This window comes from Symphodus melops (genome assembly GCF_947650265.1).
Source record: "Symphodus melops genome assembly, chromosome: 19".
NCBI classification, from domain to species: domain Eukaryota; kingdom Metazoa; phylum Chordata; class Actinopteri; order Labriformes; family Labridae; genus Symphodus; species Symphodus melops.
In genome coordinates this window covers 9,919,446-9,942,127 of record NC_136709.1, presented here as the reverse complement: position 1 = coordinate 9,942,127, position 22,682 = coordinate 9,919,446, and the positions used below count along the sequence as shown (strand labels likewise).

At 43.2% G+C, this 22,682-nt stretch overlaps 2 protein-coding genes across 2 annotated transcripts in view; both read left to right on the top strand.

Annotated features, from left to right (window-relative positions):
* Positions 1-4,027, top strand: part of siva1 (SIVA1, apoptosis-inducing factor) — a 59,478-nt gene extending 55,451 nt beyond the window's left edge. Inside the window, exon 5 of the mRNA XM_079370008.1 lies at positions 4,017-4,027. The gene's annotated coding sequence lies outside the window, so the exon portion shown is untranslated. The remainder of the gene's footprint in view (positions 1-4,016) is intronic.
* cep170ba (centrosomal protein 170Ba) lies at positions 1,090-22,383 on the top strand. Its single transcript, XM_079370013.1, has 19 exons — positions 1,090-1,356; positions 2,095-2,232; positions 4,139-4,228; positions 4,990-5,068; positions 5,642-5,700; positions 7,449-7,593; positions 10,248-10,376; positions 11,359-11,826; positions 11,920-12,836; positions 13,030-13,188; positions 13,627-13,765; positions 13,885-15,441; positions 17,475-17,727; positions 18,305-18,437; positions 19,036-19,170; positions 19,277-19,365; positions 20,153-20,246; positions 20,326-20,377; positions 20,487-22,383. Exons 2-19 carry the CDS (start codon positions 2,128-2,130, stop codon positions 20,705-20,707), a joined length of 4,824 nt encoding a protein of 1,607 aa, XP_079226139.1. The 5' UTR covers positions 1,090-1,356; positions 2,095-2,127; the 3' UTR covers positions 20,708-22,383.
* Positions 22,384-22,682: the final 299 nt, after the last annotated feature.

Genomic DNA, 22,682 nt, shown 5'->3' with positions numbered 1-22,682 from the left:
TTTAAATAACTGAGGGTGATAGATTAGATAGTGTTGGTACAGCGTGTTCAATTTTAGAAAAAATAGGAGGTATGATATTAATGCTGTGTGTAATAGATGATGCCTTCAAATATATATTATTATATTATTTTCTCTGTCGTAGCAGTTGCAACTAAAACTTGTGCTCGTTGTGGCACAGCGGCCATTATTTTGCCTTTACACTGACATATTATCCCTCCTATTGTCACACTGGGCCAACGTGAAAGAGACAAACAAAGTCCTGTTGCACCCTTTGGTTGCACCGTGAATAGGCGAAGATCGCCTATAGACGAGATGAGTCACCAGAGCTTTAGCCCGGAAAATGGACTCTAATCCCTACGCAAGCGCTTATTTTATGATCTGGTCAAGGACACTTCAACAAACAACCCTGTGAAAAACCTGCTGTGTCTGTTCAGTCAAGGATTTCACGTTACTTTGCTGGTTCAATATTTCTTTCAAATAATATAAATGTGTGAAACCATTTGAAGTCAAAAAGACTGCATTGAACCAATTTGAAGTTACTGTTTTATTACATTTTCATTAACTCTGTTACTAAATATATGGTCTAGCTATTTGTTTAAATAAGCATTACATTCTTGGACTGGTTAAATATTGGAGTGCTGTTAAAACTAGGTTTACTAATGAAGTGAATATATACAAACTCTGAAAAATAAAATCTGCTCAACTAATACTGACTTTTGTTCAATAAGTGCATTTCGTTTGCAATGATTATTCAAATGACTGAAAAAAACGCAATAACCCAAGCACAACAGCAGTAAACTAATTAAAAAAAAACAACGTAATTTTAATTGTAGACACACAATAGATGGATATCATTAAATATAATCTATTTATGTGTTATGTTTCTGACTGAAATACCATAAATAATACTTTAACCTGGTATTCCATAAAATAATACAGTAACCACGCTGGATATTTTCACAACGCTACTTATCCTATGTAATGTTTGTTAGGTTAGTTTTGTTTTGTTGAGTTACAACAACTTTTTCCTCCCTCGCCGGGTATTTGCAGCAGCTAGAAAACATACAGAGCGAGAGCTCTTACCTCACTGCACCGCCCAGCTCTCACTCGTAAATCGTTTGATGGGACATGTCTGTCTACGTCACCGTGTCGGCAGGAGAGGCGTTGGAGGAGAGTTTCACCCGCTTGTCATTCCCAGAGGAAGAAGAAGAAGAAGAAGAAGAGGGCGTGTGATCGACATTTACCTGTCCGGTGTTACCTGGTGCTCTGCTAATACATGTTGGTCGTCGATTTTCTTCCCTCGTAGGACGTCAAACACTGGCTTCAGTTAGGAGTAAGACCGAGAAGGCGTTAAAGGTAAATCCTGCCGGGAGCAAACCGATGAAAAAAAACAAAAAAAACCAAATCTTGTTTCGGTGTGTCCGTGGGCTCACAAACATTAGCCTAACAACCTCTGTGTCACCGACAGACTAAAGAAGTCTGCGCTGTTACACGATTTAAGTGCTGCCATGTCGAGACAATAATCATGTTGTAAATAAAGATATAAACTATGTTTATGGCAACAATGTTTAGGTCGCCAAGGTTACAGGAAGTAAAAAGGTAGGCTGTGGAAGTTTGGGTTTGTTCGCGAGCTCACACTCAGCAACAAGTTTCCCAGCATGCTTCTTTGAACAGTCACACTTTATATATCGTGGTTTATATCAGCTGTCTGGTTTTAAACAAAGAAAGAAAACGTGTGTTGACTGTGTTGACGTACTGAAACCGCCATTGATACTTGTGTCTGTGTGTCTCTAACCTGTCTGACGCTGAAAACATCTTCAGGGTGTTAATTCAAAGAATCATCTCCATAGAAATTCACAGTCAAACCGGATTTAGTTGTATAAACAGGTCCAACTTAAGGTGACAGAGGACTTCCACCCAGTAATCTCCAAACTGAATCATGCTGTCACAACAGCAGCTTTTTTTAGGACACCTGAACGTACATCATGCTCGTACATGCCTCTTTATTCAGTCTTTCAGCCCACGTGGTTTACCAGACTTAGAAGTCTACCTGGTCAAATTGGTCATACATATTATAACGCAGTCTTTTCCCAGGATGCAAAGAGGATCCTGACTCGTGGCCCCAACATGAGCGTGACATCATGGTTCCTGGTCAGCAGCTCTGGCACACGCCACCGGTTGCCACGGGAGATGATCTTCGTCGGCCGGGATGATTGCGAACTAATGCTGCAGGTGTGTGACTCTTTGTTTGTTTAAGAGGACGACTGACGGTGACGGGGGAGTGTGTGTGTTTGTGTTTGCACTCTGTCTCGTGTCCATGAGCTCACTGCGATGTGTCAAAAAATGTACCTCTACAGATATCTGACGGGACAGCTCGTCCCAGAAATGTGTGAAACAGCAGTGGGAGGATGCACGCTTCATGTGTGCGTTTCTGTGTAACTCAGTGACAGCGCCTCTACACAGAGTTGCCTCCTGCCAGCCTTTCAAACAATGAGTGAAAACATAGCTGAGCATTCCACTGTGCTGTTTCCTCATGCAGTTTCTGCCATTAACATAATTCTCTGTTGTCTTTGTATAACCCTCTCTCTGCCACTTTTTTTTTTTTTTTTGCTCACTCTGAATTTAAACCAGCGAAAGGGGAATGTTACCACAGAGGCCGGTTAGATTAAAAAGTTGCTCATGTCCACATTTAGGCATAGCTGGATCCAGGGGGAAAAAAAACCCTCAGCTTCTCCGAGCTGTCTCAAACATGCAGAGTCTTTTATTTGTCTACTAAAGTGTGCTCAGGATCGCTCCCTGACTTGGCACACACAGCTCGCCTCGGCTCCAAATTGACTTCAACCCTTTAATCTTGTGTTTTTCTGTTTGCAGCTCAACGCAATTTTCCATTCAAAGTGAAATGTTTGTAACATGAGTATTCTGTTTCAGAGGTTGAGCGTATATGAGATCAAATACCGTCGCTAAAGGCCTGAATGTTTGGCCTTTCTATGACAACTATTCTCTTTTCGGTTTCTTAATCAGGATTGGTACTTAGACGAGAAGCCTCCCACAACGACGATGCATGTCTGTGTCTAGTTTCGAGCTCTTATTATTTCCCAGTGTGAAAAAAAGAACTAGCGCTGTGATAAAGCAGAAAAGTGAAGCTAAAGGTCATCAAAGTAGGAATGTTTGGCAGCATTTTGAACCCAATCAGAGGTAAAGTAAACAGGCTGATAGACCTGTATATTTGAAGTGTTCACTGGAGATGTTTGTATTGTTCATCAATACGTAGGCGGTGAGGAAGAGTCTGTCAATGGACCATTCAAAGCCCTGAGTTCATCCGTCGTCTTCAATCTTTGATCATTCTGTGACGAGGGGGCCCAGAGCAACTAATGAGCAGAGAGAGCGAGTCTTTCTGAATCACACGGTACAGTCGGCGCCTCGTTGGTGAACGCAGGGTTTTTTTTCGTTTGGTGAAACGTTCACAGTGACCAGAGCTTTGCAGGCCAAGTCTTTAGACGAGGAGCGTCGATTGGTGTAAAGTTGGAAGGCAATTTTTTTTTTTTTTTTTTTTTTTTTTTTTGCAGGACATTTTTCTGACTCTGTTAAAAAGTGATTTTTTTTTTACACAAAGTAGGAAAATACTTCATACCTCTAATTCACGAGACTGAAACACCAAATACGCCTTATTGATTAACAACTCGACTAACTAACAACTAACTCAACTAAAATACCTTCTCTTGTCTTACTTATGGTGCCAAATCCAAAGATGTAGAGTTTATGTAACAACAGGAAAAAAGTAACTAGAAAATGTTACCTTTTATTTATTTATTTATTTTTATTTTTTTAAGATTTAGTTTTGGGATTTGTGTGCCGTCATTGTAGAGATAGGACAGTGAATAGAGTTTGAAATCAGGGAGAGAGAGTGGGGGAATGACGTGTGGGGGGGGGCACAGGTCGGACTGTCGGAATATATCATTCTGTTAATGATTACTGCTGAAGAGAGTCTCAGCCAGTCTAAGGTTTAAATGAACGCACTGAAGAAGGCTCCTATGTGAAACACCTTTTCCTGTACTTAAATACTTTTGAGACATTCTTTGACTTGTTGGAGACCGTCACAGTGTTTGTGCTCTAAAGACTTTGCTTTCTCTTTATGCAGTCTCGCAGTGTGGACAAACAACACGCTGTGATCAACTATGACCCGAACAGAGACGAGCACATGGTGAAGGACCTGGGCAGCTTGAACGGGGTGAGTGAGTCCATCTGCAGTGTCAGAAGAGCGAGATAAAGGAGCCGGACTCTGGGCTCCCTAAAGACCCAACCACATACCTCTCAGTGTGCCAGAGACGGGAGAACAGGGTTTTTTTTTTAAAGGACTGGATTTTCCTGCTGTTCTGGAGCTCCTTTTGACTCTTTCTCTCCCCCCCCCCCCCCCCCACCCTACTGCTCTGTTGCCACTTCAATTCACGATTATCCCACTAAAACCCAGAGTTGAGCAGTGGGAGAAACCCTTCATTGTTCTCAGAGAGTGTTTCGTTTGGCCTCGGTAACTGCCGCCAAATTAATCAGAGCAAAACAGTGCAGAGACTTGTAACTGAAATCCAACGTTTCTTTTCTTTCTCTATCCCCAATTAGTCTCCTCCACTCACTGCTCTGTGTACTTCCAGCTTCCCCTCTTCATTTTTAGTGATGTGATGATAATCTCTGTCCCTCGGTTCGTTAGTTGTCGGGGTCACTTGATCCCCATACGAGCACAGAAAACGGATCGAATTGACTTCCATCTCTCCTCATGGAGGCATTTCTCCCTTTTACATTTGCGTAACAACATAATCTCTTCAGTGTGCTGGTGGATTTACTTTCGATGGGAAAAGGGCTGTTTGTAAAGCACCTTACAGAACCTGGGCCCGTGCCACGAGGAATTAGAGAGCCTTCACCTGTTAGTCACCACATTGGCTCATTAATAAACAGTGGAAATAAGGGAGTTCAATGTTGTTTTCTTTTCTCTTGCAGACATTTGTCAACGACCTAAGGATCCCAGACCAGACGTACATCACCCTCAAGCTCTCTGATGTCATCCGCTTTGGTTATGATATCCTTTTCTTTTCGCTATTCATGATAATGTCAGTCACGTGTTTGGCTTAACCTTGATCGTGTGATTCATGTCATTCTGACTTTCGTGTCTTCAGTTCAAGATTGGTATTCAGCCCCCCACCGCACCCAACCAAAAAAAAAAAAGCTTTTTTCATTTTTACCCTCTGTGGTCTTTAGCTTCATCGGCATGTTAATCCCCTCTGGTTTTCAGTCAGGGGTTTTAGATTATGGTCAACCGTCGACGGAAAATCTCCTGCACCCTTTGACCCCTAAAGAAGAAAACTCCAGAATTTTGAAACGTAGGTAAGATAGCGTAGTCAGCGCTTAACTATATGCAAGCAGTAGAAAAAGACACTTTTGACCTGCTTCTGAGAAAAGGTGAAAACTAGGCATGAGGGGAAACTCAGCGGAAGAATTCTCACTGAGTCGGCATCTTGTCCTTACAATCCCTCAGACAACAAACGTCTTTAGTGAAGATACATCCCTGAGCCTGACACGAAAGAATAGAAAACAGTGTATTATCAAATGTCTTTTTTACGGTTCTGTCTGTTTACTTTAACTCCTTGTTCACATGCTCATGTTTATATTCTGGAGAGGAGTCAGCACAAAGTACCAGAAGAAGCTCTTAAAGTAAGTCAAAGTCTTTTTATGCTAAAGCCCTCTATTTCAGCCCCTCTCAGAATGGGCTGTTTTTGTAGCTTTAAATGCAAATGAGCTGTGTATGACCACGCCCCTCTCTGGAGTGGGCTGTGGCTTAAGCCCCGTTTCCACACAGCAGTTATACTGCCATTTGTGATGTCACAAAGGGACAATCTCCAAATGGCCTGTTTGAGCAAAGGCAACCGACCTCAACGCTTTGTGTGAAAACTTCCAGAAATTTTACTTCAAACTACAAAGTTCTGTCATAATTCTTTTTGTGTTTTTTTTTTTCTGAATTCATCAAAAATTATTTGACATTTTCAGTAGGGGAAATGATATATGATGTGATTGCTTTGTTTGTGACATTATCTTGTCGAGTCCCTGTCTCTGCTACTTTACTGTCTGTATCAGCTCACTAGCCTTCAAACTAATTGGATAACTTGTGTCTGAGTGTTAAAGTAGATTGAATTTACTGCCTAATGGACAGTATCTTTGCTCTTAGCTTTTATATATATATATACCGTAAATTCCGTACTATTGAGCGCACCTGGATATAAGCCGCACCGGCTAAAAATAAGTAAATAAATGTATTTGTACATATAAGCCGCACTTGATTATAAGCCGCAGGTGTCCACGCTATAACAAGAGCTATTTACACAGACGTAGGCTACCGGTAACATCCGCAAATACTGTAGCGTCCGTACGGACGTTAAAGGACGACGAGAGCGTTCAAATAATAACTTTTAATAACCCGATCACTGTCGGCCGTGACCACGCCGTTTACAGCAGAGAGCAACACATAACTTGCCGCAACAATCCAACTCTCTCCCCCAGCGTTCTCTCATACAGCCACTCAACACGTTCTCGCTGGTGCATTCACTGACTCTCCACATAATCGGAATTATGAATACATTATCAACTACTGACTTTACAACATGAACCGTTACAATACGAAGCCTAGCCGACGGTGTCTGTAACACGGCTGATGAAAAAGATGACCGTAATATATTTCACAAGAAAAAGTCCATCCATTCACTGCCTCAGAATGACTTCATTACTCACTTCCTCAGTCTCTGTTGTCGCTGTCAGTGTCATCTTAACGTGCAGCAGCTCTGTTAGCTTCTTTGACAGCCAGGTCGATCGCCTTTAACTTGAAAACTGCATCATATGTATTTCTCTGTGTGTTTTCCATCATGAGGTGCGTGCATGAAGCGCAAAATGACTGATATTAAGATCCAACGTGACGAAGTCAAATGTTTTTCCGGCATTGTCCCCCATAAAAAATCCATGCATTAGCCGCACCGGAGTAGAAGCCGCAGTGCTCGAAGTGTGAGAAAAAAGTAGCGGCTTATAGTCCGGAATTTACGGTATATAAAATATAATAAATATTATAACATATATTATACATAAATATTTTCTGCTTCTTTCATGGAAACGTGGAATGCGCTATCTGTAGAATTTGAAGCCTTCAGACTCACCTCAGTAACCAAAACCTGGAGAAATAGACACCTCACAGTGTTGCACACACACAGTTATAGGCATCCCTATGTCATGAATAATCACTTTTTAATTGGATGTTTAATGTAAAAAAGTTGTTTTAAAGTTCTCTATTATTAAGACTGAGCTGAAGTCCTCATTCGATGATCTTCCTTACACTGTGTGCTGTATGTCTGATGAAAGTTACAGCTGTAGTGGTTGTTATCACACCTTGTTCTCCTCCTGTCTTTTTCCCCACACAGCATGAGAAGTACACAAGCCAGTTACAGCTTGGTGTAAAAGCTCTGGAGGCCAAGGCAAAGGAAAAGCAGCAGAGCTCAGAGAAGAGCAAAGGCTCCAATATAAAACAACAGGACAGAGCTGAGCGAAAAGCCCAGTCTCTTACAGGTAAACCTCCTCGTCTGAATCCATGCCATCACAACACACCATAGTAAAAGTAAAGCTGCAGGTTTTATAACAAGTTGATTGTCACCTGAGAGGAACCGTTTAAACTAAAGAGGATTTGAATACTGTGTTCGCCACACACACAAAGAGAAGAGGAAGTGTCTGTATCTCTCGGAGCTGCGTGACTTTTCGCTTTAGATCTCTCGATAAGGCGTTCATGTCTTCTTTTATTAAGAGCATCCCCGGTGTGGGATTAGGCAGAGCAGAGAGGCTGAGGCCGGTGTCAGTAAAGAAATAGATCCTCACGAGCCCAGGGTTGGCAGGATGAGTAAACAGTAGTGAGAGCTTGCCAGACAAGCTGAGGGGTGAAAAGTTAAGGACAAGCAGTCTTATCTCTGTCGGCCATGCCTGAGTGCTGACGAGAGGTGGGGTGCTGCCAAACGTGCTGATGATGGTTGAACACGTCACGTGTCGTAGAAGACTTACAGAGGTGTCATGGCTTTAGGTTGACAAAAAAAAAAAGAAGGCTTTTTCTGGTGGTGGATTTATTGCAGTGTTAAAGCCAGTTGCAGTCAGGCCCTCTGGGCCTTGTGTAAATCCTGCTCTGCAGTGAAGAAAACAGTGAAACAGTCAGAGAATTGGTAGTTCAACAGCAGTAGGCAGTGAATGAAGCTCATTCATACTGACAAAACCCGCCACAGCTGTTGTTGATTTAGCAATTCTCAATTCTCGTGCCTTCTGCCGCACAATCGCCCCTGAAACTACAACTGGTGCCTAAAATAGGACTTTCCCAGCACTACATTCACGTCCCGCAGAGAGCCTTACAAACAAGTCATTGAGCTGAACAAGAACAAGTCTCGTAGTACAATTTCAGCGTGGCGTAAGTCATGCAGATATAAGCTCAGCGCAGTGATTCTGTAAACTTGTGACTGCAGACTCTCGTGTTGAACATGCTCACCGCAGCATCCTGTCTTTGTGTGACCCATTCCGCCGATGAGATAACTAAAGTATCCTCGGCTGTCTCACTTAATGTACAGTGACAGGAAGAGAAGGAGTTTTTGGTAGAATGGAACAGAGAATGAACCCGCACATTTCTGCTGAATTGATTTAAAATGGTTAACTTTGACGTTTGGAGTTAAAGTGTTCTTGTTTATTTTTTTCTTTACTTCTGGATCGGATGTTTAACGTCTTTTTATTTATTTATTTTTTTTTTAAATTCTGTGTGAAATTCTGACAGTGGAAGGGCCGAGAGAGCGGCGCACTTCTCTCTTGCTTGTTTTTTGTCCCTGCAGCTGTACAGGATGTGGAGTGTGTCCAGTCCTCCAGCTGTCTCCAGGGCAGGACGCTTCCCTAGTACAGTGTGGGACTCAGTGAGGCCTTCGACACTCTGCTATGACCTGTGGCTGTGAAATATTTAGTGTGACATGACATGGATGATTCACGTTTACACTGCACACGGCACCGCGTGATTTGAAAACCTCCCCAGACTTTCTTTTTTTTTAACCTTTTTTTTTTTTGACTGTGTTGTGACTCACTCAGTCGACTAATGTTTTGGAAGTAAGTTTCCTTGGTAGTGTGATGATGACCAAAAAAAAAATCACTTTCCAAATGGAAACCTTGTTAGTATATGACTAAGTTAAGAGGCAACCTTTACAATCCTACACTGCACTTTTGAGTGTTACATTATTCTGGTTGAGCCTTCTAACTGGTGAGCCTCTTAATGTCTTTTAGAAACACACGGGCGCAGTGCTGTGTCCACTACAGCAGTCACACTCTCCCATGTTTCCTTTGGCTAAAAGGAGAGGATCGGGGTAATGAGAATGGTATTTAGTAACATGCCACTCTGCTGCTCTGCTCCCTGTGTTGATGTCTTATTGTGTGTCCTGGGCAACAGCCTTGAACTGCTGTTGTTGATGCTTTGGATTTTTTTTTTTTGTGGAGGCTTGACTATTTAAAAAGCTTGTTTAGCCGACGTATCAGGCCGGTAATCGGTGTCTGGATTATCTGAAGAGTGCCATATAGGCTGTGTGGACTGGCAAGCCAGCGGCTGGAATGCATGTCGGACAACTCACCAGGGTAATTTCTGTCTCAGCCCAGGAGTTTAGATAAAACGACATTTACAAAAAAACTGCAACACTAACTACAAGAGGCCTTACTTCAGATGTAGACGCTGTCCTACACCTTCTATAAAATGTGTGCGTCTTCTTTAAAAATGAGGATTAGCTTTGTCCTCATTTACTAGAGAAGGATTATGTTTTTGTTGCTTGTGATACAGTGGCCTTCACTGTTTGCCCCTCACCCCCCCCCCTCCTCTCTCTCTCTCTCTCTCTCTCTCTCTCTCTCTCTCTCTCTCTCTCTCTTTCTGCATTATGGGAATGTGTCGGTAAAAAGTTCAAATCCAAGAGCAATGCAACACCAGGTTCTTTTAAGCTTCGATATTGTGCAACATTTTGTTGTTGCAAGGCTGACGCCAGTCACAACATACCCTTAACATGTGACTCATATAAACTTATAGCCTCACCCATCAACCAGGCGGTATAAATTCAGTTCTCGCGGGGCACTTTCTCTCAGTGCACCCCGTGCCTCGGTGTTATCCATGTGCCTAATTGTAATCGTGTGTCTGCATTTGTGCTTGTGTTTGTGCGTCCTTCTGCTAGGTGTAACGGACTCTCCGATATCCAAGCCCACTCCGCTCTACGGCCAGCCGTCCTGGTGGGGGGAGGATGAGGACCCCGCCAACAAAGGGCAGAACAGAGGGGAGAAATCTCCAGAACATGGATCTCCAGGTCAGAGAACGTGTCTTGTAGTTTCCAATAGACCACAGACATAATTATAATCAAGTATTTATGTCTTTCAGTCAAATCAGATGTTGTACTGCAGATGTGTTTTCACATCAGTGAATTAGATCTTAATGTACAGTGACATGATACCTCTGACACTGCTCTCTGATGCTCGTCGTGGGTCACTGACAGATTGATGGTGTTGGGCTCAAGGCAGGTCTCTGTAGACAGTCAACCAGGCTGTACCTACCAAGCCAGTGGGCAGTGCCTGGCTGCCTCGTGATGGATTATGTCTCTCAAAGCTGCTGGGGAGGGGGGGGGGGATTGTTTTCCTCATGTTGCCTGGGCTGAAACAGATTATTCCCGCTTAGCTACCCTCCGCTGGACTCTCAGCTCCTGGAGTGGTGTTTGCCCACGTCCAACTGGCACCCAAAGACAAACTGGTGGAGTTGTTTTGTCCCTATTACAACATGGCTCTAAGTTTCAGATTCAGTTTCATTGTATCCCAATCAGTTAGTTGGTTAGTTACTTTATTGTCCCCACGAGGAAATTCCTTTTCACAGTACAGGCAGGGAGACACCATACTCACAAACACACATATAACACGTTTCTGAAAAAGTACAAATATCTATTTCCGTTCATGATTACATATTGTTTAGAGTGTTGATGGCTGTGGGGATTAGACTGTTTTTAAATCGTACTCTGTTGTATCTGACGGATCTGTATCGTCAACCAGAGGGTAACGGAGAAGCAATGGTGCAGTGGGTGGGTGTGGTTTTTGACTGTGAGCATCATCACAGCACTGTAGCAAGAGCAATCCTCCAGCAAAAGGCCACATTAAAATCAGACTTTTTTTTTTTTTTTTTTTCCATCAGTGCAGAAATGAAAATCCTACTCTATAATTGAATCTGTCAGTGGATTAAGATATAAGGAACTATCACTGATGCTTGTGTCCTGCTGTCTTGTCACCACCTCTAACCTCCAACAGAACATGCGGTCAACGGTTCTCTGTCCGACAGTCAGGCCAAGTCCATGTTCTCTTACCGCCGGGAGCCCAGCTACTTTGAGATCCCAACTAAAGAACTGCAGGAGCGACCCGCAAAAAAATCTGAAACGCAGGTCCACGAGGTTCCCACGAAGGACACTCCAGATCCCACTCGGTGTGTCTCCTCCACACCCACGCCCCCCGTGGTCCAAAGCCACGCCTCTTTCACCATTGAATTTGACGAATGTATGCCAGGGAAAATGAAGATCAAGGACCACGTCACCAAGTTTTCTTTCCGCCAGCCGCCCAATCCTCCATCCCCAGAGGTCACCACGCCAACGGAGGTCATGTCAGCAGAAAGCAAAGTCGCCGATTGGCTGGTTCAAAGCAACGCGAGCATGATGAGGAGGAGGTCGCAGGCTGAGGACATGTACAGCTCAAACAGTGATCCATTACGTCATAGTACCAACGGTGAGTTTTTTTTTAAATTTTTTTACCAACATTAGCTTTGATTGCAGTTTGATTACTAACTCTCAGGCTATCTTGTGGTCTTATCTTTATTAGCAAACCGTGAGGATGGCACTCACAGTGATTCTGCCATCAATGGAAATGATTTCCTTCAATCAGAACTTCAGACTGGGACGCAGGTGTCTCCACAACCTCTAAGAGCCTCCCTATCACATCAATACACCACTTGTGATTCTAAAGGGCACTCCTCTCCACCGGAGTCTCAGTCCCTTTCGAGCGTCGACAAGGCCGAGCCTCATCAAGCTTTTGTCATTGAATTCTTTGATGACAGCCCGAGAAAGAAGAGATCGCAGTCCTTCACCAACAACCAATCCCCACCTGAACCCTCAGCCCTTAAGGTCCAGCAGGAGAGGCCAAGGAAGAGCTCGATTCCCGCAGACGAGAGACAAGTCGTAGCTCGAGTCCCTGCTACTCCCCCAACCCAAAGATACACCATCCCCCTGAAGGGCCCCGCTTCCACGGGCCCTCAAAGAGCCGGCTCGCTGCGTCGGGAGAAGACGGAGGACCGAATCAGCACTGGCTTCACCTCTCGCTCCTCAACATCTGTTCCTATGAGGCCCTTTAGCAGCGCGGGCCGGAGATCTAAAATTGCCCAGGACTTTAGTGCTGAACTGCACAAACAGACGAAGCTGCCGTCTTCCGCGACGTGGGACAAAAATACATTTGTTTCTCCCGCAGCGGCTAAAAAAGAGATTAACAAAACGGAGACAGCTGCACATTCCCACTTTAGTCCACCTTCGTCTTACCAGCCTCAGACTTCCTCTCCAATCCGTCAGTCTGTTCCCCTCAAGCCCCCTGTGATGCCCCCGGCATCTCAGAGTGCGGAAGTCAAAAGTCCCCAAACCAGCCCCAGAAATGAAGACGACGACTGTCTGAGTGACGCAGGGACCTACACAATTGAAGCAGACGTTCAAGACAGAGAGATAGAAGAGGCACGGAAAAAGATCAGCCAGGCAAGTTCCCTATTGTTCATACAAACGCCTAAGGGGAAGTTGATGCCATGAAAATATTTACAACACGATACTGAGAGGGGGAAAAAAGTTTGGAATTTAAAAGTTTTCTCTCCTTGACGGTGCAAAAGTTCATATTCAACAAACATTGCCTGTCCCACTTTGTCATCAACTTACACTGCTCTGTTCCTGACAGGTATTTGGTGTTTTTGAGAGTCCAGAGCGAACCAACCAGAGTGAAGCAGAAACATCTTCAGCATTTAGGCCTGTAACTACTCAGAGCAGGACACAGCATAGACAGAGTAGCGGTGGGGAGGTGAGGCCAGCTCCAGGGCAGGGACAGTTTCTGGTGAAGGTAACCCTTCCTACTCAGAGATGGCCGGGAATAATCACTCATTCTCGTGTCAATTAATACACGTCAATTAATCTCCAAAATGTAACCACAAGTTACACAAGTACAATCCATTGCTGCCTTGATTTTCTCTCTCGGGATGTTTTCTTTTTTTTTCTTCGGTGATTTTCCTGAATGATTTTCTACATGCGGCTCATCTTTCCTCACAGGTTCTGGGTGCTTCACCGTTTTCTTTCTAACCAAAATCAAAGAATCTTTTTTTTTATTTCGGGGACAGTTTAACTAAATAACAAGAAAAATCACAAAAGGGATTAATGTGTGGTCTCTTTAATCTATTTGAACTGGTTTTTTATTGAAGAATTAATTGTAATTGCCTCCTTTGAATTGTTTTTTTTTTTTTCCTTCATGAGATTTTGATGAGTTGTATGATTTCTCTTGCAGGGTCAGTCGGCAGGTGGAGTGTTACAAGGGGCTCCTAAGTGGATGTCTTGCTGGGCCAGCCTGGCAGACAGCTACACAGACTCCGGACCCTCGTCTGGCCTCTTTGACATTCCCTCCCAGATGGAGCTGTCAGGAGGGGGTAAGCCACGCTGACGAGACATGGTTCTATTTGAAATGATAATGAGACGCCCGAATGAATATGAATGATGTTCAGTTTCAGCATGTGTGGTTAATATGCATAAAACTGTTTCCCTTTAGCACGCGGAACCATCGTCCACAAGGCCACATTCAACCGACAGCACAACAACAGCGCTGACTCCGAAAGAGCTCTGCGCGTCTTACCCCAGGCCGCGCAGGCGGAGAAGGGCGCCATGCCCACTCCCAGCATTCACGTTCACTATGATCCGCATTTGACGTTTAATGTGGGAGAGGACAGCGTGATGGTCTCGAGGTCTCCGGATGAACTTCACAGGTTATCAGTGCAGGATGACGTAGAGCCCGACAGTCTGAGTGACACCAGCAGGTCCGACGACGGCTCCATCGTAGATCAAAGAAGGAGACCGCTGTCAGACTCAGAAAAGACAAAAACCGAAGACAAACCCAGACTCCCAGTCAAGTCTACGTCCTTCTACATCGGGTCAGGGGACGTTGTGTCAAAACCTGAACATCAAGGTTTAAAATCAAACACTCCCAGGACTGAAAAGAAAATAACCAAAACATTCTCAACAGCTACCATGACCAAAGCAAGAAACAATCAGGACTCTGTGAAAGTCAAACCTGGTATGTCAGCTTCCGTCCTGGACCAGGAGAGACAGAGTCCAGAGTCCAAAGAGCGCACTGTGTCCCCATTAATTAGACAAGAGAGCTTCACCAAGGAGCGGCCAAGCAACGTCAGACTTCCCAACATCTCCAGCCAGCCCGTTCAGAGAGACACGGACCTCGACTCTTTCCAGGGAGCGTGCAATCAGGACACTCGTTCTTTCCTCAAGGACACGGAGGACGTTCTGGCCGTACTGGAGGCTAAACTCCATTCGGGTCAGTCGGAAAAAACACCGTCTCCAATAGCTGACTCTCTTTCTGGGGAATCTGATGTGGACACCTCGAGCACAATCAGCCAGCGGAGCAATAAGACCAAGCCAACCACACTGAGTAAAAAACCCTCCATTAGTGGCTTACACAGGGAGACGTCTTCAGCTAGTTTAGCGAGTCAGGGCTCGAGTCAGCAGTCCACTCCGTTAATTAAGCGTCGCTCTCAAGACAGTAGCAGTAAGACTGATCCTGTTAGGCGACCACTTGGACTGCGACGCAGCGCCGGGAAACTTGGCTCCACAGACCTGAGCGACGACCCTCAGAGCCTACCGCACTCCGATCAGGAGTCGTACAACCACCAAACCCGCAAGAAATACACGGTACCCCTTCAGAAGGAGGACGGAAAGACCTCCAGAGCGTCCCAGGCTTTAACCCGCGCCAACAGCCTGTCGGCCCCGAGACCCACCCGAGCATCCATGCTCCGCCGGGCTCGCCTGGGAGAGGTTTCAGACAACGAGGGCACAGAGACAGACAGGCTGTACCAGGAAGCACTTAACGCCCAGGCGAAGCAACCCCAGGAAAACAAGAAACTGTCCCGGCTGGATATGCTAGCGATGCCCCGGAAGCGGACGAGTTCGTTCAACACGCCCAGCGATACCGAGGCGTCCTCCAGGACCAACGCTCCAGGGCTGAAGCCGGTCGAGAGGTCGCAGAAAGCCGCGCTCAAAGACACGCCCGTCACTCGAGCGCGTTCAAGTAGTGCCAAGTACACCAGCAGCACCGCAAGTGAGTATCACACTGTTTAAAAAAAACTGATTGTTCTGGAATATAATATCTTCACATCCTTGGTTCAACCGTTTACTCCCACCCAAGTCAAATCGAGTTTTGTTAAAAAAAAAAAAAAATGCATTAGCTTGAAGTGTCACAAGCTCATGAAGTCGATCCTAGTGGTGAATTGGTTTGATTCCAACATGATCTTCAGTTAACTCTCTGTTTCAGGAAATAACCCCTGGGTTGTATTTGTTGTACAGCTTCTTTTTTTTCCATTGGGGCATAGATTCTTCTTTTTCACCTTTATCAATAACACTAACATAATAGTTTTAACACTGGACAGCGAGACTTTATCGTCCCCATGTATCAGTCCAACAGACAATACCCACCAGAGAACAGTATATACGCACAAAACACACAAAGAAAACGCACAACGTCAGGCGACAACCACACGTTCAGAGCAGCTGTAACATGCAGGGATCAGAGCCCTCCTTCACCTCAGTGCTCTGACCCTTCAGAGAGAAGTGAGGTGGACGTGGTCCTGCTGTTGAGTCCTGTTCGGTTTGTGTCTTGGAGACCCGTTTTACTGGCAGCTCTCAGGATTTGTTCTGAATGTGAATTGCGCCCCGACGTCAACTGTCAGACACGTCGTACATGAGAAAAGAAGTCATTTAATGGGAAGAGTAAAGACGGCAGTTTATCACTTAGACCCATTTTGCAAAAGACTTTCTGAAATAGTCCCCGTTTGTGCGTGTCTTGTTGCAGCTGTGAGATTTTAGTCTCCAGTATGTATTTACATTCTTTATTTTATTTTTATATTATTCTTTTTTTTTTTTACCAGTTTTCAGACTTTTTTTGTTGGAGAGAGAGGACAGTGGATTTAGTCAAAACTGGAGGAGGGAGAGGACAAAAGTAGCAACAGGGCCTCCCGCTGTGAGGACTACAGCCTCTGTACGGGGTGTGCAAGCTAACCACGCGACCACAGTCGCCTCAAACGTCTTCTTATTTACGATCTGCTGATGGCAGTCTGGTTGATTTGAATAATAGGTTGTGTGAATGCACAAACTGAAAGATACCCTGTTTTATTTCCTTCATTGTACAGGCCTCTGGCCATTTACATGTGTACACATAATATTAAATCATCTGCGACCCTAACATTCAAAAATATTGGGACGTTGTCAAAAATTGAAATAAAACCAGATCGGGATTATTTGCAATAAATGTGGAAACTCACATTTCTTCGGACTTTGCACTGAGACAACATGTCGAAAAGACTTCTTGTTATGAAATGCCAAATCTGAACTCCAGACTGATGCAGACAACATCTTTAAAAAAAAAAAAAAATAAAAAAAAAAAGTTGGGATAGTGACAACAAAAGACTCGACAAGTTGTGAAATGCAAAAAAAAAGCACATAATGGAACATCTCACAGTCATCAAGTTTAACTGGTTACAGGTTAGCAACATGGTTGGGTTAAAAAAAAAAAAAGAAGGGGTATAACAGGAGAGGCAGAGTCTATCTGAAGTAAGGTCAGAGTGGGTTCAACCCTTCACTGCTCACACACCGTGCACCCATGACTTGTGTTGGACTCAGAAAAGACCTATTGGATTGGACCTCTACTAAAAGCTTTTCTTCAAACATCTTCACAGTGTTCTGCTGCAATCTGTGTCCATGAATGAGAATTCAGTATCTATTATGAAGATAACAATCCACATGAAAGTGCTTTATGTGACTAACATCAGTCTTCATTAAACTGACCTTTAGATCCTTTACTGTAGAAGTCAAGTGCTCATCTCTGCTTGTAAATCATGAAATACTTTAATTGGATTTAAAAATGATCTTTCTGATTCAGTGTAACTGCAGAAATGAGCACTCCAACAGAAACATCTCGGCCTCTAGTTCTGGGAAGGATTATGGTGACAGCAAAGACATTAGAGGTGTTTTTTTTTCTCTTTCCTGTATTCTTTGATGGTATCTCTTTCTCCTCTGTTTTTCTCGACTGTTCAATCACCACCATTATAAAACTCAAACCAATTCACGACGCCAAAGGCTCCAGGAGACGACAGAAAGGCTCCGACTATGCCTCTACCTCAGACGAAGAGTACGACTCAAACCAGAGCACTCCTAAACCCAAACGCTCCCAACCTTCCTCAGCTTCCAACAGCGCACGCAATCAGCAGCGGCCCCGGCCTCAGCCCGTGGTCGCGCTGCGTCCCACAGCCCGCGGCAGAGATTCTGAGGATGAGAACCAGGAGGGAGAAACCTACCACAACTGGTCCAACCACAGTGCTGAGATTGCACGGTAGGGGATATGCTATATGCTAATATGATACCCAAAGGAGCTAATACCATCTTTTATATATATATATATATATGTATATATATATATATATATGTATATGTATATATATATATATATGTATATATATATATATATATATGTATATGTATATATATATATATATGTATATATATATATATGTGTGTATATATATATATGTATATATATATATGTGTGTGTATATATATATATATATGTGTGTATATGTATCTATATATATGTGTATATATATATATGTATATATGTATGTATATATGTATATATATATGTGTATATATATATGTATGTATATATATATATGTGTATATATATATATATATATATATGTATATATATATATATATGTATGTATGTTGTGTGTATATATGTATATTTTTTTTTTGGGGGGGGGGGGGGTAATTTGTACAACGTTTTTAAAAATGGAATACCAGGAAAATGTCTGTGCTTAACTTTGTCCATGAATACATAAATGTGTACAGGATTCTTATTTCTTTCAGGTGTTTTTTTTTTTTTTTAAAACACATTTCCCTCCTTCTAGGTTGAGTCAAGACCTGGCTAAAGACTTAGCCATCTTAGCCAGAGAGATCCATGATGTGGCTGGTGACGGTGATCCACCAAACCCCGGAGTGGAGAGTGGCACACCCATCTCTAAAGTGACCGCCCACGAACAGGTACACCCCAGGGCTTTTTTTTATTGTTGTTATTATAATTATTATTATTATTCTTATTATAGAGGACAGCTGAACTCAGGGAGAGTGAGCGAGTGGGGTTGAGGACATGCAGCGAACGGCCAGGGTTGGATTCTGCCTCCAGGACTACAGCCTCTGTTCATGTAGTGCTGGGCACGACAGCGCTCCACATTTTGAGGGCTTATGATGCCTCATCTCAAACACTCAAGCGTCAGAGATTAGTTTTTTCTTCATTTAAAAAAATAACATGTTTATGTTGAAAGAGGAACAATTTGTCTGTGTTTGTAATTTGTAGATTCTTTAGTTACGTTTTCATGTTTTTTTTAACAGTTTATGAAATTCAATCAGTCAAAATCACTAAGTTCAAAATCACTAATTCAAATTACAATAAGTACATCATCAACATCACAGAGCGGCATTAGACATAATGAGCAATTAAAAAAAAAAGCTAAACATGTTTCCCTTTAAATGACAAAACATAAGCTGTGTGTCTTTACCTTAACAGCAGAGAGACTATCCATCTCTCTATGTTGGTCCTTTATTGATCGAACACTTTCTCCTGTCTCTGATTGTGTTGCAGCTGGTTCATCATATACCAGAAGCTGGATTAAACTACCAGAGAGTCCCACCTGGTTCTACGTCTACAAAGGAACCTGACCAGAGCTCCAGTGACCGTGCACAAAACTCCAGGGAGCGTGATCTATGCAGAGACGAGGTGTGACACCTATATGTTGCATTTCTGCATTTCCATTCGTCCTTCGCGATCTCAGGGATCATAGTCAAGTCATGTTTGTTTGTTTGTTGTTATTTTTTTCCTCTAGGTCACCGCGGACAATCTGATGCTGAATCCAGTGTCTCAGGTCATCCTGGCCATCAAAGAGAACACTGAGCAACTCGCCGACAAAATCAAGTAATGTCTTCATCAAACACATCTCCAGACACATCCTTTGTCCCCCTGCTGAATTGGGGGGTGCATTGAAAAACCGAAATGATCCTGTCTGATAACCAGACAGCACTGAGCCATTAATCTTATTAAAGTAATGCATCGGAGTGAGCCTCACACATATTTACAGTCCGACAGGCGGTGTGGGATTAAGAAGACTGAGATTCAGATATACGTTTGGGTTTTGAGTTTCTGTTGCGAGTGTGAGTCAAACTCTTTAGTTTGATCAAGACAAAAACAGATATCAGAGAGAACAAATGTGTCTGTTTTAAATGGTTGTAATCTTTAACACTAAGTCCCAAATTCAAGGCTTTGAAATGATTGTGCACTCTGATCCCCTCACACAGCAGCCTTATTCAGCCTGCCCTGTCAAACAGCGTTTTTTTATGCTCCACTTCAATCCGAATGTTGCAGAGGCGTAATGGGGGACAAAGTTATCCCCCCCTCTGTACCGTCATCGCAGGTGGTAACAGAGAGACGGCGTCAGGAGAGTGTGTGTGTGTGTGTGTGTGTGTGTGTGTGTGTGTGTGTGTGTGTGTGTGTGTGTGTGACAGTGTGTGTGTGTGTGACTGTGTGTATGTGTGTATGTGAAGCTCCCGCTCTGCCGTGTTTCTGCAACACTGTGTTGTCGTGGAACTAATGTGATGACAGCTGAGCTAAGTTCAGCATTTTCACTGTCTGAAGATGGCTTTTGATTGTCACTTTAAAAAGCGCAGTAAGAAGCCAGAACTTCAATATGACAATTTATGTGCAGGGTACTGTTCCAGGACAGGATGGATATCTGGCAAGATATCGAGACCAAGGTTAATTCTGAAACTGAAGTTCCGGTTGTAAAAACCTCCAACAAGGTTGGTGATGTAAGTTATCTGTCCTCAGGTTTATTACAGTTTTTTACTTGCTGAGATTAACGGCTCATCTGTGTTTCAGGAAATCACGTCTATCTTGAAAGAACTCAGGAGAGTTCAACGTCAACTTGAGGGTGAGTCAACCTTCCCTTAAGAATTGTTCATATAAATGTTATTAGTCATTGTCTATAAAATGAAAGAGAGAATAACTAGTTAAAAGTAAAATTCCTTTTCTCTCCCCAGTCATTAACACAGTCATGGAGCCCAGCGAGCAGCCTGATTTATCCAAGACCACAGCCTCTGCAGTTTCCTCATCTGGAGCTCCGCCCTCCAAAGCGCTCCCCTCAAGAGACTGGAGGACGGTCCACTCGGCGACCAAACGTGGCGGCGGCCCGCGCCCTGGTGAGAGTGTGAGGAGAGCAGTTGTGACACCAGATGATCTCAGACAGGGATACTTGGTCTGAGACTGTGACACATCTGCTTGTAAAGACACAGAACAGGTGTCGCATGAATGTGCACAATGAAACAAAGGAGGAGGGAAGTGATACACAGAACTGTCTCCTCCCCTACAACCGAGCATACGCACTACTGCACTGTAAGCACTACACTCCTACACAGCCGTGGAACTCACAAAGACACCTGCACTAAACGCCTATAAAGTAAGCTCAGTGAGAGGCCTGTGAGGATTTAGGGAAGTACCAGAATAAATCTCCTGAACACATCTGACACACCTCAAAACTATACTTGATGCTGTTTGTTCTAAGTCAACACTTTATTTGCCAATGATTGCATCTAAAAAGATGATTTATAAAAAAGATTATTTTAAATTCTTGGGTTATTTGAAAAAGAGTCTGAGCATAATAATCTCAGGGAAATCAATGTATAAACAAGATTCCTATATCTAGTGACAAATCAGATCAGTCCACTGAGATCTTTTTGGTTTTCAAAAAAACCCCTCAGATCTTAGTGATGTGCGTGTTTACTCAGTTAAAATGTTGCATTTTCTCATGTATTTGTTTTTATGTTTGTCTTTGATTGCCATTTTTCACTTTGTGGACCAGATTTGTCGAAGAATGTAAAAAGTATTTATTAGGAGTCTTTTGTAAGACACTGTAACCACGACAACCTGACTGTGGATTGGTAAACTTCAGTTTGTGGTATTGTTCACAGATATCTGCAAGCCAGTTTGTTTAGTAATTATTCTGCAGAAGTTTCCCAGTGTAGCATCTGTCCAGTTCCCTCCTCAGTAGGTGGATTATATTTTTGTCCAACAGGAAATTTAAAAAAAAATAAAAATCTCTCAGGAATGTGTGAGCTGAGTGGTCAGCGTCGCTCAGTCTCTGGATTAGTTACCTAGCAGCCGCTGACTCACGTGGCTATAACACAAGAGTATCAAAGCATTTTTCTCTTCTTTTTTTAAAGAAACTGAGATTGTTTGTGTCAAACTCATGTCGGTGCTGGAGGCCTGTTTTCATGCTGTTGTTTTTCACGTCTGAAGAGCACAGTTAGCTCGGAGCTTTGGCCAAAGACGATGTCAAAAAGCTGACACTCATCATACCACGCCTACCCTGTGGTTCAGAGATATAAAGCACTGTGGTAGGATTTAAAATATTCTCAGTCATTTAACTTACAGGGTAACTTCTGATAGGTCCTCACATGACAAGAGAAGTAATGTCATATATGCAATTTAAAGATTCATTGGAATGAAACTGTAGATATTGTCGGTTTGTTATTGTTCATTTTTCAGTGTGTAAATATCTAAAGATATCTGTTCCCTACAAAGTACCTCCCGATCTTGTCTTTTGCACTAAAGTAGTAAATTTATGCTGCAAACTGAAGCCTTTACTCCCCTCTGAAAGATGGTTAACAAGAGTTGCTGTTAAAGCAGAAAAGACGGCGAACCAGTGCACCAGCAAGTTTCTCTTTCCTTCTTCCCAGTCCAGACTGGACATGTGATTTGGATCGGAAAGTACCGACCATTGCCACACAGCCATGTGGGATGATGTGGTTGTTTACAAACTCCTGCAAAAAAAAAAAAAGAATGTTTTTCCTTTTGACTCCCATTTGCTCATAGTGATGCTGCTACTCTTCTTCCATGGGATAGTGTGTTTCCCTGCTACTTTACTCCACCTTATTCAAAGCTACAGCAGGCTTAAGAGATGAAATGTCATTCTTGTATCAAATCTGCCGCACCTCCTTCTTTTTGTTTTTTGAATGTACTCTCCTCCTTCAGAATGATTAAGTGATGATGCAGTCATGCTGTCTTGGTCTCTGGTATTTAAGTTGTTATTTGTCTCTTTTGTTATAGCTGATGATTCCAACTTTTTTTTCTAATAAATGTATCAAACAAAGCTGTTTCTCGGATTCTTTCACTCGCTTTTTTGAGTAAATGCAAGTCCCAAAAGCTGAAATGAAAGTGAAAACAGGAAGTGTAATGTT